At 37.9% G+C, this 17,930-nt stretch overlaps 1 protein-coding gene across 1 annotated transcript in view; it reads left to right on the top strand.

Moving 5' to 3' along the window:
- Window positions 1-17,930, top strand: part of DNAH12 (dynein, axonemal, heavy chain 12) — a 225,301-nt gene that overhangs the window by 124,456 nt on the left and 82,915 nt on the right. The window contains exons 39-45 of the mRNA XM_006892286.1: window positions 1,808-2,063; window positions 4,111-4,410; window positions 5,111-5,289; window positions 5,882-6,074; window positions 11,210-11,371; window positions 11,996-12,190; window positions 14,699-14,832. Coding sequence (XP_006892348.1) covers window positions 1,808-2,063; window positions 4,111-4,410; window positions 5,111-5,289; window positions 5,882-6,074; window positions 11,210-11,371; window positions 11,996-12,190; window positions 14,699-14,832 — 1,419 coding nt within the window. The remainder of the gene's footprint in view (window positions 1-1,807; window positions 2,064-4,110; window positions 4,411-5,110; window positions 5,290-5,881; window positions 6,075-11,209; window positions 11,372-11,995; window positions 12,191-14,698; window positions 14,833-17,930) is intronic.

Raw genomic sequence — 17,930 nt, forward strand, 5'->3', positions numbered from 1 at the left:
TTTAAACTATATTTTTTGTGACTGACTGGAATCATCACCTTTCTGGATGGCTTGGCTTTGATAGCAATTTCATAGATGACCCTTCTGTTTCTTCATTCCCATTATGACAGTACAATAAGTTTCATATGCATAAGACATTGTGTCTTTTAGTTAAGATTAAGAATTCTTCATTTTCTCCTTTTAAATATTGCTTCCTAATCTCTTTACACCGTGACTTTTACTTTAAAGCAAGGGTATACTATTATGGAGTGAAGTAATTTTGGAGATACAGTTTTGTTATTACTGCAGGTCCTTGGAATTCTGCCTCCCAGACAGAGACCACCAGTATTAACAGTGTGCTCCCTATTCCTACATAAACATATACTTTATTTTATATAAGTAGGATCACAGTATACATACTGTTTTGTACATCATTTTACAGTTTGTAAATATTTCTCTTAAGCATACGTCCTTATCAGTGCATATCTGTTATTTTATTCATTCTCCATACTGTGTGTGCAGTTTTGTGAAGCTTGTCATCCCCAAATTGATTGTTTTTAGAGTTGTTACAGAAGAGAAATACTCTCAAAGTGCATCTTAAACTAAGGACTGGCTATATAAATTTATCTCCTAATTCCCCCCCCCAAGAGCCTCAATAATGGCATATTGATAATAGACACCTTTCAGTCGGAGTGGTTTTAACCAAACTGTTTCATAAGATGCCTCCTAATGATTGAAAATTCTTTGCATCTTTCCATTATCTTTCACTGGGATAAAAGTGTATAGTACACATAGACATCTTTATGTTCAGTTTGAGTAAAGAAGAGGAGACCAGGACTTAGCTGTAATTGATTGATGAGGTTGAGATGCTGTGGCATCCCCAGTTAGAGTGACACTATAGTGCACAGCAGAATGAAACTCTGCCCATTCCTGTCACACCCTCACATTCTCTGCTCTGCTGCAGCCCACTGTTTCAATCACAGTGTCAATCTATCTCGTTAAGGGTCTTTTTAATTTTTGATGACCCTCTACTTTTTCAAACATAATGTCCTTCTTCAGGGACTGGCCCCCTCCTGATAATATGCACAAAATTATCTTAAAACTGGGGCATGTCTGAGAGTGAAAGGTGACAAGAATTATTCTAGGCACAATCAAGAAAGCATTTCCAGAAGTGGAGTGTATTATTTTGGATCTGAGACCCTGTGTAAGGAAGTCCCTTGACCCAAAGGAAGGCCAGAACACTTGTAGATCTCCCAGGAATGCCTGACCTACAGGTGTGGATGGAAGCAAGGACTTTTCTCCACAGGTTCAAGAGAATGGGCAGCACCTCAAAGTAGTACTCTGAATTTGGATTTATGGATTCTAAATTATAAGTAAATAAATTTCTATTTGTTAAAGTAAAAAAAAAATTAGGCAAAATGGGACATACGGTCACATTACCCATAAAGAAGCAACAGGACGGATTTGCCTCTCATCCATACATCTGAACTAATAAAAGGAAAAGTGAAGAGTGAAATTGAAGAAGGTGAAATCAGATTGCATTTTTAGAGAGATCTGTATTTCACTGGAAAAGGTTATTATGCTGAGAGAGGTGGAGGGTCAGAGAAAGAAATTAAGACTCCCAAAAGTTGGATTGACACGGTGACTGTAACAACAGGTTCAAGCATATCAGAGATGCTGAGGATGTTGTAGGATTGGGGGAGGCTCACATTTGTTGCCCATAGAGTCATGAGTTGTAGTTGACTCAACAGCACCCAACAGCAACATGATTCACTCTGTCTTATTGGCTGTATCACTGATTATTTTCCAATTTCTATGTGCTTTCCAGGTATGACCTTAAGGACACGAGTAAAATCACCTTAGTTGATATTGAGCTGATTGCTGCCATGGGCCCTCCTGGAGGGGGAAGAAATCCCGTCACCCCTCGGTTTATTAGACATTTCAATATCTGCACCATTAACACTTTCAGTGATGACACCATGATCCGTATCTTCTCAGCCATTGTATCGTTCTATCTCCGGAATCACGACTTTGTTCCAGAGTACTTTTTAATTGGGAATCAAATTGTCAGTGGGACAATGGAGGTAAGGAAGTGATGTTTCAGAAAATGTCTTAGTTAAGAGCTATCGACCTCATAGGATCCCCCACCTACACCTAAACATTTCCCTAAAGTATCTATTGGGGTCTTCAGTCACAGAGGAGATATTTTCAAAAGGCTTGAAAACAGGAGCTCAGAACTAGTGACCTGGTGAAGAGGGATCTGCACTGTCAACCACAGGTGTGTGATTTGAATCCATCACTACTCCTCAGGGGAGAGACGGAAAGTCTGTCGTGAAGACCTGCTGAAGGGTCCTCTGTGAGTCGGTTCCTAACCGGTGGGATTGAACCTGTGCTACTTCCTAACTATGTGACTTTGAATGATAAATGGACCTTTCCCCTCCCTCATTTTAAGATTATATTTTTAAAAGGATATATTTGAGGGAGCTCTGCTGGCCTAGTGGAAAGAAGCTGTGTTGCAGTCCCAAAGGATACGGTTCGAATCCACCAGCTGCTCCGCTAGAGAAGGAGGGGCAATCTCCTCCTGTGCCAGTTGGATCTAATTCGATGGCACACAACAAGAAAAAAAAAATAAAAGAAAAGAATATATTTTTAAATTTTATGTTGGTTTGCCTACAAAATTCATATACATTGTTTTTCACTCATGTACATTGTGTTTCACACGTTCATTCACTGTGTTGTTTCATACGCTCTTATACACTGTGTTTTATAAAACCAATCAACATTGATATGTGCCAACTCTCACCCTAATTTTCAGATCCACACTGGGTCTTTCCTAATTCCTTCACTCCTTGAAGCTCCTTGAAACTGACCTTTTAGTGGCTCAGTTTTTTAATTATTTAAATGAGAAATAATGACTATTTTCCAGTTATTTTGAAGGAATTACCCAGATCATGATCTTCTACACACATTTGCTTCTAAATCTGTTTAAAGGGAAATTAGTGGTAACATCTAACTAAATTGCCTCGAGATTTGACAAAATGAAGTTCATATTTGGATTCACTTTCTTGGAATCATTCCATCAGTTTTTAAGAACATCTCTTTATAAAGCTCTTTCTTTTTTATCAGTGGAAAAATGTTATTAGGTGCAGTCTATAAATAGCACTTTATTCTCTATCTCAAAGAGCCCTGGTGGTGCCCTTACACCTTGGTTAAACACTGAATGAAAATGTCTGTGTCACTAATGGCTTGTTGTTAGGTGCCTTTGAGTCAAATTCAACTCATAAACATCCTGTGAACAAAAGATATTAATCTTGCCTATCCTGCACCAACCTCACACTTTCTTGACACACAAGAGCCCATTGCAGTAGTGACCATGTCAGTCCACCTGGTTGAGGGTCTTTCTTTCCCTAACAGACCCTCCACCCTTCCCCGCATCATGTCCTTCTTCAAGGAGTAGCCCCTCCTAGCAACATGCCCAAAGTATGTGAGGTGAAGCCTCATCATTCTTGCTTTTTTTCTTTTTAATTTTCTTTTATTATTTTTTTTGTGTGTACCATCAAATCAGATCTGACTGGTACAGGAAGAGATTGCCCCTCCTTCTCTGGCAGAGCATCTGGTGGATTCGAACCACGTACCTCTGGGATGGCAGTGTAGCTTCTTGCCAGTAGGCCACCAGAGCTCTCCTCATTCTTGCTTTTAAAGAGCACTCCGGCTACTCCCTCTTCAAGACATAACTGTTCTCTTGGTTGTCCATGGGATGTTCAGTGCTTATCTCAAACACCATCTCTCAAAGGTGTCTATTCTTCTGTCATTCCTATTCATGGTCTAGCTCTCAGATGCATAGCAAGTGACTGGAAAGACTATGGCCTGAATCAAATGCACCTTAGTCCTCAAACTGACATCACTACTCCTCAGTAATTTGGAGAGGTTCCTAACTACAGATTTTCCCAGTGCAATGCGTCACTTTATTTCCTGATTACTGGTACCAAGGGTGTTAATTAGGCCCATACCATTTTCTAAATCAATATAGTCTCGTAAAGTAAACAAAGTATTTTCTACAAAATATTGTTATTATATTCTTTTCCTGTTATAAGTAGCTTATTTTTGCTTTGTTGCTCTTTTAATATTCAGATATATAAAAAATCCATGGAAAACCTCTTGCCTACTCCCACCAAATCTCATTACACTTTCAACTTGCGTGACTTTTCCCGTGTCATCCTGGGCTGCCTCCTCATTGACAAAGAGGCGGTGGAGAGCAAGCACACAATGATCCGCCTGTTTGTGCACGAGGTTCTCCGCGTGTTTTATGATCGCCTCATTGATGATGAAGATCGAGGCTGGCTGTTCACTTTAATCAAATCAGTCATAAAGGACCATTTTAGAGAATCATTTGATGGCATCTTCTCACATTTGAGGAAAGGGAGTGCCGCAGTAAGTACGTGTAGTGATTAAAAGCATAGTAAATTAAAGCATTACAATAGGATCGATTGTTAAAATCAATGACCTTATCTTTAATGTTTCCTAATAATAAGAGTCTTTTAAATTACTTCATATTGTGTTGTTATGTACAATTGAGAGTCATATCTCACCCTTCAGCAGGTTTTCAGAAGTAGTAAGTTGCACAGGACAGAGCAGCTGGTGGATTTGAACAGAGTGCCTTTGGGTTGGCAACGCAGCTCCTTACCACTAAGCTACTAGATTTTGAGATTTACCTTCAGAAGAAATTGCTTATATAATATAGAAGTTTTATAAATGAGAAAACCTTACACGACATGAAATTACTTGGTATTAGTGATGTGAAATTCTTCACATTATGATGGACTTTAGTATAACGACTCCATAAATGGGAGCCTCTGACAAAAACCAACCTACACAAAAAAATCTTACAAAGTTAGGAGAAGACTGCTGATCTTTAAACATTTTCTAAGGACTTAATATTACCTCAGGTACAGATTTTACAAATACATTCTTTTCTATCATAATGTGTAAAGAATGAATTTACAAGTCAAGTCCTTAAACTTAAAATTTATTTTCAAAACATGAACAAAACAAAATTTTGTGTAATAGTTTCTTAAGCTTATTCTGGAAAAATGTTTTCAATTTTGTAATTTGCTGATTTTCATGTTATTAGGTAACTGAAGAGGACTTAAGAAGTCTCATGTTTGGTGATTACTTGAATCCTGACCTTGAAGGAGATGATAGAGTTTATACTGAAATTTCAGACATTCATTATTTTAATGATATTGTCGACCAGTGCTTAGATGAATATAATCAAACTCACAAAACAAGAATGAATCTTGTCATTTTTAGGTACTGACATTTTATATAGATTCTTTCAGTTGCTCTGCAGAATTTTATTGTGGATGACTTAAATGCACAAAAAGATATCAAAAAAGTATAAAAACATACAAAATTTAAAGTGTCCATTTGAAAATGTACAAAAAGATAAAAAGTTTTGAACGTGTAAGGTATTTTTTGTAGTTTTAATTTAAATTTCACTTGTTACTGGCAAAATACAAAGTCTTTTCTAAATTTGTGATTGGTAGATAAGTTGTCATTTTCTGTTTTCCCCATAAAAATACTGTTACAATAGTGAAGAAATAGGTTTAAAATAAAAGAGTTAATATATTATCGGCATGAACAATTAAAATCTCATCCTATAATCTCATTGTTAAGCTTTCTGTATTTGTACTTTTACTTACTTTTCCTTTGCATATTATGGTGCAATTGCAATTGCTTTTGGGGGAGGAAAATAATAATTTTTTTAAAAGTAAGCTCTTTAACATTAAGATAGTAACATATATGGCAGAAAAGCACCATTCTTCTAGCAAAGTAGAATGTGGAAATGTGCTTTGACATGGGCATTGTGATATGTAATGAATGGCTTGGTATTTCGTGGTAGGTATGTACTAGAACATTTGTCACGAATCTGCCGCATTCTGAAACAGTCAGGTGGAAATGCTTTACTTGTTGGATTTGGAGGAAGTGGTCGTCAATCTTTAACTCGTTTGGCTACATCCATGGCAAAAATGCAGATTTTCCAACCAGAAATTTCCAAGAGTTACGGTATAAATGAATGGAGAGAGGATTTGAAGGTAAAGTTATGAAGAAATCTGCTGTTTTAAGAAGATATATGCTTTCCCTGGGGAGACAGAGCTGGCTTCTGTAGCTATGAACTGGATACATTGGTGATGATGCTATCCATAGAGCCCCTGTTGTGTGTTCTGAGCACTGCCCCTAGTGTTTTACATACATATTCTCATTCTGTTTCTATGCACAGAGCCCCTGCTGTGTGTTCTGAGCACTGCCCCTAGTGTTTTACATACATGATCTCTTCCAGATCAATGTAATAAATATGGTTGTCTCTACATGTTACTGATGAGAACATGAGGCTGATGGAAGTTTATACAACAGAGGAATAATTTCTAATACAATGTAATTCAGTACATTATTATAAAGTGGTTGATGATCTATCTTTATTCTGGTTCAAACTTCTTAAAAACCCCACTGCCAACTCATAGCAATCCTCAAGGACAAAGTAGAACTGTCCCCACAGGTTTCCGAGGACTTAACACCTTTACTGAAGCATACTGCCACGTCTTTCTCCAAGAGAATTGCTGATGGGTTCTAACCAATGAACTTTGGATTGACAACTGAACACGTAATCACTACAAAAGAAAAAGTAATTGGCTTACATGACTGAAAAATCCAACCGCTTTAAAAAAATGATTTAAAGCATATTTTTGTTTAATCTCTTTTGTATATCAGAACCCACTTCAAATTAAGCATAACTTTTTTTAGGATTTTCTTGTAAGTTGAACAAAATTTTACAGATCAAATTCTTTTCCATTCAATAATTTATACACATTTTGTTTTGTGACCTTAGTAATCCCCTCAACAGCAGTCTTCTGTCTGCCTCCCTGTTGCCATTTGTCTCTGTTTTCTATCCCTTCTTTCCTTCTGAGCTCTATCCCTGGGCACATCCTTTGATCTCAGGCAGTTGGCTGTGCTGAGGAGGACATTCATCTATGTGGAATGTACTCACAGGTGAATGTACTCCTTTTTAGGCCTGTGTGTTGTTTGGCTGAAGGGTGATCCCTGGAGTTGTAGTCTGTTCCAAGCTTGAAGAGTGTCTGAGGATTACAGTCTTAGAAGTTCTCCCAGTTAAGTGTGTGTGGTCTCTTTTATGATTTTGACTTTTGTTTTACATTTTCCTTCCACTCTGCCCAGTGTGCCTTTATGATATAATTAATTTAGTTGTGATCTCTATAGGAGTGATCGGTAGTGATACCAGTATACTTCTGATCTCAGGCTCATGGAAGCTGTGATTCATGGATCAATTAGTCCTTTTGACTGATTCTTTATTTGAGTCTTTGATTTTCTTTATTCTTTGCTTCAGAAAGGGAGAGAACAGTAGTTCTTAGATGGCTCCTTACAATCTTTTAAGACCAATTGCTGCCCATTAAAGTTGGAGGTAAAACAAGATCTGAAAACTGTGCTATGCCAATTGATCTAGATGTGCACTGAGACTTTGGTCCCAAGCTCTCAAGCCCAGTGCTTCAGGTTCTCAAAAAGGTTTTGTTGTTGTTATAGCAAAGAAATTTTTTTTTCCTTCTCATGGTGGTTTACTCAGGAGTTAGTTACAGTTAGGGAGAAAAGCAAAGAAATTTTAATAACTTTGCTCCATATGCTCTATAGTTGGTGCTGTTATGTGCCATCAAGTCAGAACTGACTCATAACTGACCCTCCACCATGTTTTCAGAGGCTGTAGATCTCATGAGAAGATGCTCATCTTTCTCCTGGGAAGCAGTTGGTGGATTCAAATGACCTGCCTTTGAGTTGACAGTGCAACTCTTTGCTCACTAGACTACTATTTACAGCACATGCAAATACATATGTGGAAATGTCCTCTGCTAAAACAATATATACTCTTGGGTGTACTCCTATATGCCATCCCACACTTGTTCAACCTGGATATCTAGCTGTATATCCTCTTTTAAGTAATTGCTTATTATTTCTGGTACTGCAGAATTGTGTGTCTAAGTATTGACAATGGTTGCTTTTTACCCTGGTGATCCTCCCAGTGTCTTCCTTGGCCTTCCTCATGCTGTACTGACCTCTCCCTATTATTTATTGTCTTTCTCTTTCCCAAGTTAATATAGCACATGTCTACTCTCTAGTTAATGATATTCAGTCCTTCACTCTCCTATCCCTGATAACCATCAAATAATATTTCTTTCTGTAAGTAAACCATTTCTTCACTTTTTATGATAGTGATCTCATACAGTAGGATCTTTTAGGATTGATGTATTTTATTCAGCATAATATCCTCTACTTCCACATTCATCCATGCTATTTTTTATGGAGATGTTTTATGGATTCATTGTTATTCTTTAATGTCGCATAATATTCCATTGTGTATATGTTTCAAGTTGATAAGTACTTCCATATTTTACCTACTGTGATGAATGTTAGTGTATGTATATCCATGCCATGACTTTTAGTTCTCTATGATATATACCTATTAGTGGGATTACCATGTGGTATTAACCTTCTAAGGAAGCATTCCATATAATTATCCATAGCGGTTGTACCACTTCACATTCCCACCTGCCATGTATGAGAATGTCAGTCTCTCCACACTTTCATCAATATTTGTTTTCTGTTTGTTTTTTTTTAATCATTGCTGTCGTTGCTGAAGAGATGTCATGTCTAATTGCTCTTCTAATTTACGTCTCTCTAAATGAGGAGCTCTGGTGGTGAAGTGGTTAGAAACTGGACTGTAATCCCAAAGGCATGAGGTTTGAATCCACCTGTTGTTCCACGGGAGAAGGATAGGCAATCTCCTCCATGGGAGGATAGGTAATTTTGTCCTGTGTGATTAACTGCCTCTTAAAACCCACTGGAGGATCAGCCTTGGGTCCATTCTGACTCAATGGTTTACACACCTTCACCAACAACAAATGGCTAGTGATCACAAGCATTTCTTCTTTTCTTGGTCACCTAAATGTCTTCTTTGTTTAAGTGTCTGTTCATATAATTTACACATTAAAAAAAAACCAACTGGATTCTAGAGAGCTCTGGTGGCCTAGGGGCAAGAAGCTGCATTGCAATCCCAAAGGCACAGTGTTTGAATCTACCAGATGCTCTGCTGAAGGAGGGCAAGTCTCCTCCTGTGCCAGTTGGATCCGATTTAACAGTAAACAAAGAGAGAGAGAGAAAAAAAAGACAAAAATTGGATTCTTTGTCCTTTTACTGTTAATCTGTTCTACAAATTTTAGAGAGAAAGCTTTGATGGATATGTCCTTGACAAAATTGTTTCCATTCTGTTGGCTCTCTTTCACTCTTTTGGAGAAGACTTGTTATGCATCAAACCCAGGACTGTTGAGTCAGTTCTGACTCATGGCACCGCTCAACTGGCTTTCCAAGGCCATACAGCTTAAAGGGAGGAGGCCGTTCATCTTTCTCCAGCACAGCAGCTAGTGTGTTTGAACTGCCGACCTTTTAGTTTGCAGCTCAAAACTTAACTATGTCACAAGGTCTCCTTTCTTTGGACATACATTAAGTGCTTAATTTTTAGGAAATCCTGATGGTCTAGTTTATCTTCTACTGTTTATATATTTTATATTTGAAAAACTATTTATGCTATAAGTCAGGGTTCCTGAGTTTGTCCCTTTCCCCCCCTTTCATAATCTTTATAGTTTTAGGCTCTATCTTTGGGCCTTTGATCCATTTTCTGTTTGTTTTTGTATGTGGTATGAGGTATGTATCCTTTTAAATTTTTTAATAAATGGATAACCAGTTTTTCCAGCATCACTTGTTAAAGTTACTCTCTCTTCCCCACTTAATGGATTTTTGTCCTATGTTGAAGATCAAGTATACATAATAGGGAAAAAAGTACAAAGGTTTGTGACATGGGTGAATTTAGAGGTTTCAAATCACGGCTTCAGTTATTACTCTTTACATTTCCTGTTTCTGTACTCTTATATTTGGCTTTGTTCTGAGCAAGCTACTTTCATGAAGCAAAATTAGATGACCCTTGTTGTTGTGTATAGATGACCTTTAGAAGTTATATTTAACGGACTTTTAAGCTTCTGTTTCAGAAAGACAATGATCATTTTGTTTTCAAGTCCTCCTTAGTACCTGAATAAGTCTTGCTGAGATCACATACCCTCCTTTGTGTTAATGATTATGCATAGGAACTTGGAGTAGAAGCCCTGTTAGTACAGTGGTTCACTGAAATATTGGTGGTTCAAACTTACAAGCCACTTCATAGAAGAAAGATGTGGTAATATACTTCTGCAAAGATTATACTTCTGGGATCCTTATGGATATCAGAAGCAAAGATGAATGAAACAAAGTAGAACAAAAATTCGGAGACTAAACCTTGCAAATGCAAGTCTTCATTTCTTTGAGAGCAGAAGAGCTAGATGGTACTTGACAAGTACTGCTGACTGTTCTGAAATGAATCACACAGAAGGTTTTTGCTAGAGTATGATAAAAATAATTCAAGACCTTGTAAAGTTCATGCTTACTAGCCTTACAGAGAATGGTGGAAACAAGGATAGTAGGATCTTTGGTCACCCTCCAAGTCTGGAATGGAAATTACTCCCACTTCTTAACTTGAAACCAAATAGTACACAGGCCTATAAGGTGATTAGTAAAACCACGGAGGAACATAGTACTTGGAACAAGCAACCCTACAGGATACAAGGGCAGTATTTGCCCAGGGAGGAAGCTTAGCAGTCAGGGAGGGATAGGAAAGAGGGTGAATGGAAATGGGAGACACAGGGCTGTAGGGGGAACAGCTCTGTTTCATTATGGGGATTGCAATCAATGGCACAAAATAAACATACACATTTTGCATGGAAAACCAATTTGTTTTGTGAACTTTCACTCAAATCACAATTAGAAATTACTGTTGTTTTATAAGAAAGAAAAAAGAAACCCCATTAGAGCAACTCAGCACTGTCCTGCAGTGCTGCTGCTGTAAATCAGAAACGACATGATGGCAGTGAAGTGTGGTAGAACTTTGGGAACTCTGGCCGGTTTGGGTTTTGTTCTCATCCAGGGGATGGTAAAGATAGAGATTCTGACTGACAGCCCACTAGGAGTGGACAGAGTTACTACCCTAAAATTAAAATATTCTTAATGGAAGGAGAAAGGAAAGGGAAGCTAAACCAGCAAATGTCCACCTCAGCCTGCTTGTCTGTGCATTTTCATTTGTAAGGGTCTCTTGCGGAATGCGGGCATGAGGGGCCAGAAGACCGTCTTTCTGATCACAGACACCCAGATTAAAGAAGAGGCCTTTCTAGAGGACATTGACAGTGTGCTCAATACTGGAGAAGTACCCAACATTTTTGCCGCAGATGAAAAACAAGAAGTGATGGAGGTAAAATGTTTTTTCTGGTATTGCTGCTCTCCACACAGGAATCTTCTCGTCTTGAAACGTTTTTTTATTCTCCATAATAAGTGTTATTTTTGTGAAGAGGATATTAATAACTGAAAATTTAAGCATATTATTTTAATGATTTTCTTTTGATGAACTTGAATGTAGGTCATTACTTGAATGTAATAACTCATTCATCTTTCAACAAACCTCTGATATAGGTACACTTCTTCCCTTTTTTACATTTGCATAGAATCTGAGGAAACTAAGTTATAGAAAATTAAATAACGTTTACCAAGTTGTAAGCAGGGTCTTAACTCAGGGAGTTTGTTTCCAGAGTCATTGCACCTAATCTGATCATTTATAAGGGAGTTAGACTGTTAGCGCAAAAGCTGAGATTCTCTGGTGGTTTGAACCATCAGCAGCAGCATGAGGAAACAAGATGAACAATCTCATCCTGTGCAGTTTACCGCTTTAGAAACCCACTAGAGAGTCAATTGAGTCAGTTACAACTTGACAGCAGCAAGTTGAGTTTGGTTTTAAATGTCTTAATATTCTAACATCTGCTAATCATACTTTTGGTCGTTTTTTTCATTCATGAGGCTCTTATTTTCTGATATTCCCTAGGGTGTTCGCCCAGCAGCCCAGGCTGGCAATAAACATGAAGAGCTTAGTCCCTTAGCCCTGTTTGCTTTCTTTGTGAATTGCTGCAAAAATAATCTTCATGTCGTAGTGGCTTTTAGCCCAATTGGGGATGCCTTTCGAAATCGCTTGAGACAATTCCCATCTCTCATCAATTGCTGTACCATTGACTGGTTTCAGGTTTGTAATATTTTTTTAGCATCTAATTTTTTTGCTGTTTTACTGAAATCTTACTCAAGCTCTATTATTACACAGTAAGTTAATGTTTCTTGATTTCTTGCTAGAATTATAGTCATGGTGCTCAGCACCAGATACTGATAAGGAATGACTCTCACAAAGAATTCACACTCAAGTCTGGAAGACGGCAAAGTTAATCCGCACATCTTCAATTGCAGTTATAGAAAAGTAATAATCTTTGTGTGCAAAGAATGTCCATAAGATGACAATTACTATCTGAAATATGAAGATAAATTAGTGATAGATGTGCAGAGGGAGAGAGAGAGTATGCACATTCGGGCAAATGCACGTAGTTTGGAATAGCTGGCTGGTAAGGAGGAAGACGGGGAGCTCTGGTGGCCTGGTGGTAAGGAGTTACGCTGTCAACCCAAAGGCACATGGTTCAAATCCACCAGTTGCTCCACAGGCAAAAGATGGGCAGTTTCCTCTAATGCAATTTACTGCCTCCAAAAACCCCCAACTGAAGGGTCAACTGTGAGTTGGTTTCAACTTGATGGTACACAACAAGGTACCTAAGTGGTATAGTGTTATTTCAAAGTACACTAGGCATGCATGACCCATTCCTTGCCTGTGGGTCTGAGACAAGGTCTTCTTGAGAATTCTGGTAGAAAAAGGCCTATTCTGTCCATCAGCTGTGTTTGAACATTGGCCCAGAACTGCAGCATCATGTTGGGTGAAGACTGAGGATAAAGGCAAATTGTACTCAGAAAGGTAGCGTAAAGGAGGGAAAAGAATCTCAATCTTTGAATATGATTGATCTTCTGAATTAAGCAACCTGGGGAACACCCTTTTTCTACATTTCTTATTAAATGATGACTTTGTTTGAAGACATTAAAACTGGTTTTCTACCACTGTAACAATAAATATTCTATAACTATATATAGTTGAGAGATTAACTATAAGTGGTTGTCACTTTAGCTATAAGCATTCTAACTGCTACAGATATAATGAAACTTTTCTGATTAAAAGGATGTTTTTAAAGTGAAACACTCAAAACAGTAAGGCAAATCTCTGTAATGTTTTCAGTTATTTATCAATTATATGATATTTAATCTAGCAACATAATTTTTTATTAATTTCAATGAACATTTATAGAGATTTTGGATTTCCATTCATTCATTGTTGCATTTTTCTCCCTGCCCACCCCACCCCAACCCCCAGTTTGCTCTTTTTTAAAAGCAAAAGAAAAACTCCTTCATTGGTATACAATCCCCCCACACCTCCCCACCCTCACCCCGAGTATACTCCACTCTGCAAGCCTCATTCCGAACTCTTATGATAATCACAATGCCCTAAAATATATTGCTTTTAAACTGTTCTCTCCCTCATTGGCTTCAATGCAGTATACATAATTTATCCAGTTTTTCTCAGTCTTACTTCCACCCTGATGTCAGCCTCATTCTACAACAGTGGCACCATACAGTATTTGTCATTTTGTGACTGAGGTATTTCACTCAGCAGCATTATAAAAATTTTATTGCTCTCAAATAACATGAGAATCATATGCAACAAAGCATGAATCGATTCAATGATTTTTTTGCTTATGTGGTCATTTAACACTGATTCTTCAAGGTGTTCAGCCACCCTCACTTTCAGGGTCCAAATTGCTCCTTCTCCCTTGGCTGGCTCCCTGAGCATCTTTCTAGCATTTCCACTTGCTGTTGCCAAGTAGATAACTCTGCACAATACTGGATTTTTACAAATTTAGCTAAGTTATTGTTTGGTTTAAGGAAGACTTTACAGAGTCAATTTGATTGAAGATTTACGTTTTAAAGAGTAGATAACCCAGGGAGCTCTGGTGGCACAGTCCGTTGGGAGTTACACTGCTTAGCCCAGAGATGGCACCTCTCTGGGGGTTGGAAAGATGGGCAGTCTCATTCTGTGCAATTGATAACCTCCAAAAACTGCTGGAGCTCCACTATGAGTCAGTCTGGACTTAACTACAATGTCAGTGAAGGAGACTAGACACTCAAGTGGAGAGTTGAGAAAGGCACTAAATATATTTTTGCTGTGCAAAGTACTATTGATCTTTCCTGTATGTTGTTTATTGTTTTTATTTTCATTGTAGTGTATAAAATATTAATTAAATCCTTCATAGATTTATTGTGATTGCTGTCCACCTAGTTCTATTATTAGGGAAAATCACTTTGTTTGTCATTACTGTTGATTCAGAACTAATAGCCAACCCTCCAGCAGGTTTTCAGAGGCTATAGATTGCATGGGAAGTAATTATATTTCTTACTCCTGTAGAGCAGCTAGTGGATTTGAACTGCCTTTGGCACAGGTAAAAAAAATAATGGGCAGCAGCACAACTGCCTGTCTGCTGGGCCACCAGGACCCCTTTTAGTTTCTCATCTCCAAGTTCTTCTCCTATAAGGAGATGCTTAAAAAGTTGAAGAGAAATGGCTTATCTTAAATTTCATGATAAAGTTTTATTTTTCTTATTTTTAGCCTTGGCCTGAAGATGCTCTTGAACTTGTAGCTGTGAAATTCTTAGAAACACTGGAGCTCACCGTGGCTGAGCGACGTGAGGTCGTTCCAATCTGTAAACACTTTCACACCTCCATTATGGAACTTTCAGAGAGGTTAATATTTCTATATTTTGTGTAACAACAATGTCTTGAATTTTAAAGCATATGGGGTTAGTTTGGTAAAGTTTCAAAATGTTATAATTTGTCTTCTAAATATTTCCAGCCATTTAATTGGTTAAGATCCTCAGCTTGCAAGTAACAGGAAGTTACTTGGTCTAGCTAACAAAAGGGACAGTTGATATAGAGATAGGACTCTCTGGTGCAGACTGTTTGCACTTGACTGCTGACCTCATGGTTCTGATACTTCCATAGTCATTACTGACAAGGAAAGTCGCAGAGCAGTTCTACCAACATGGGATCACCAGGAGGCAGAACCAACTCTCAACAATGGGCTTGTCTTTTTTATTTACTTATAAAGGTTCAGAGGTGTCTCACAAAGCTTAAGGGAAATAATGCAACTAAATCTCAGGAGTGACTAGAAGCAGGGATTAGAAAGACCGAGATCCAGAAATTTGGAGTATCCCCCCGTTTCTTATCTCTGCTTCTCCTGGGTATCTCTTTATTTCCTTTTTTTTTTTTTTAATTGCAGACTGACTTTTCTACTTCCAGTGCATATGGTAGAAAACATTTTTATCTTCTGGTTCTAACTGTATGCAGACACCAGTTGGCTGGTTTTTGTTTCCTATTGTGAATTTCAATGCTAGGTGTACTCACCAGTCTGTGCTAGGAAATTTGGAAGATAGCTACCTGATCAACTGTCTGGAAAAGATCCATATTTGTCCACATTTCCAATGGAATGCAGAAATTTTCACTAATACCACATGCAAGCAAAATCTTGCTGCAGGTCACCCAAAGATGGTTGAATCAACATACATCAGCTGAGAATTTCCAGCTGTTGAAGCTGTATTTAGAAGAGGCCTTGGCAACAGGAATATTATTGCTGAGTTATGATGAATCTTAGCTGAAAGCAGGGAATATAAGATGGATATGTCTTCATCCTGTATTGATTATGCAAGGCATTTGATTGTGTGGTTCATAACAAGTTGTGAATAACACTGAGAAGAATGAGAATCCTGGAACATTTCTCATTTGAAATCAATACCTAGATGAGGAGACCATTTTTCAAACAGAGAAGGGGAACACAGCATGATTTAAAATTAAGAAAGGTGTATGTATCCTACCAAAAGTATGTATCCTAAATGTTCAACACAATCCCAATCCTGATACCGAGTTCCTTTTCCAAGAAGATCAAAAGGAAAAATTGTCATATTTATTTGGAGAGCCAAGAGACCCCAAATAAGCAAAAAACTTCTGAGAAACAAAAATGAGGTGAGAGGCAGAGCAATCCCTGACTTCAAAACTTACTATACAACTGCAGTAACCAAAACAGTATGATACTGGTACAATGACAGGCACATAGGCCAATGGAACAGAACTGAGAACCCAAAAGAGACCCAGATCTATTGTCAACTGATATTTGACAAGGAAATCAAAACTATCAAATGGGGAAATGAAAACCTCTTCAACAATTGGTGCTGGCAAAACTGGACTTCCACCTACAAAAAGCTGAAATAGGATCCACATCTCACACCATACACAAAAATAAACCCAAGGTGTATCAGAGACCTGGGAATAAAGCCCAAAACCACAAAGTTCATAAGAGACAAACTGGGATCAAGCTTAGAAGCCCTAGTCTACAGTATAAAGAGACTGCAAAATACAGCCAGAAATGCACAATATGAAGAGGATAAAATTGATGACTAGGACCTTATAAAGATTAAATCTCTGTGTGCATCAAAAACTTTTTCCAGTGGAGTGAAAAGAGAACCTACTGACTGGGAACTAACATATGGTAATACCATCTCAGACAAGAGTCACATAACAAAAGTTTACAGAATACTCCTGGGCCTCCACAAAAAAAAGACCGATAACCCAATTACAAAATGAACACAAGACATGGAGAGAATTTTCACAGAGGAAGATATCCAAATAGCCAACAGACACATGAAGAAATGCTCCAAATCACTGGCAATAAGAGAGATGCAAATCAAAACCACAATGAGATACCATCTTACTCCAGTAACAGTGGTAAAGTTTAACAGGACAGCAAGTAATAAATGTTGGAGAGGATGTGGTGAAATAGGAAGTCTTATACATTATTGGTAAAATTGTAAAAGGGTACAAAACACTCTGGGAGTCAGTTTGGCACTTCCTCAAAAAGCTGAACATAGAAAATCCATATGACCCAGCTATTCCACTGCTTGGAATATACCCTGAGAAAATTTGAACTGAGGCACAAATGGAGACTTGTACACCAATGTTCACAGCAGTGTTATTTACCATCATAAGAACATGGAAACATCCCAGATGTCCAACTGCAATAGAATGGATTGAGAAATGATGGTACATTCATACGATGGAATACTACGCAGCACATAGGAGAAATGATTTTGTAAATTATTACCTGACTTGGGAGAGACTGGAGAATGTGATGCTGAGGGGACTAACTCAGTCCCACAAGGACAAATACTGTATAAAACTATTATTGTAGAACCAGTGTGAGGATCCAAAGGGGGGGGAGTGGAAACAGAGTGATGAGTATGTGTGGGCAGAAGGGAAATAATCAGGGGATTGTTACAACTTGATGGGGAGGATGAGGGAAGTTGGAAGAATCTGGTGTGAAAAACAATGTATTAGAATTTTGTAAATAAACTAGTATAAGAATAGTTTTTTTAAAAAAAGGTGTATGTAGGGTCTATATCCTCTCTCCATACCTATTTAATCTTAAGTAGAACAAATCATCCATGCAGTTGGGCACTATGAAGAAAAAAATAGCTCCAGAATTGGAGGAAGACTGATTAAAACCTGTGGTATGCAGACAACACAACTTTGCTGAGACTATTATTGCAAAAGCTCAACGACTAAAACCTTGAATATGGATCACATCTCAACATCAACAAAACAAAAATCCTCACCAGTGGGCCAGTAAGCAACGTTATAATAGCTGGAGAGAAGATAGAAGAGTTTAATTATTTCATCTTGCTATAATCCACAATAAATACCCTTGGCAATAACAGTCAAGAAAAGAGAGAGGATGAAGGGAGGGAGAGAGAGAGAGGAGAGAAAGGAGAGAGAAAGAAGAGAGAGAGAGA

The sequence above is a fragment of the Elephantulus edwardii genome, unplaced genomic scaffold (genome assembly GCF_000299155.1).
Source record: "Elephantulus edwardii isolate Elephantulus edwardi_28Jun2011 unplaced genomic scaffold, EleEdw1.0 scaffold00113, whole genome shotgun sequence".
Classification (NCBI taxonomy): domain Eukaryota; kingdom Metazoa; phylum Chordata; class Mammalia; order Macroscelidea; family Macroscelididae; genus Elephantulus; species Elephantulus edwardii.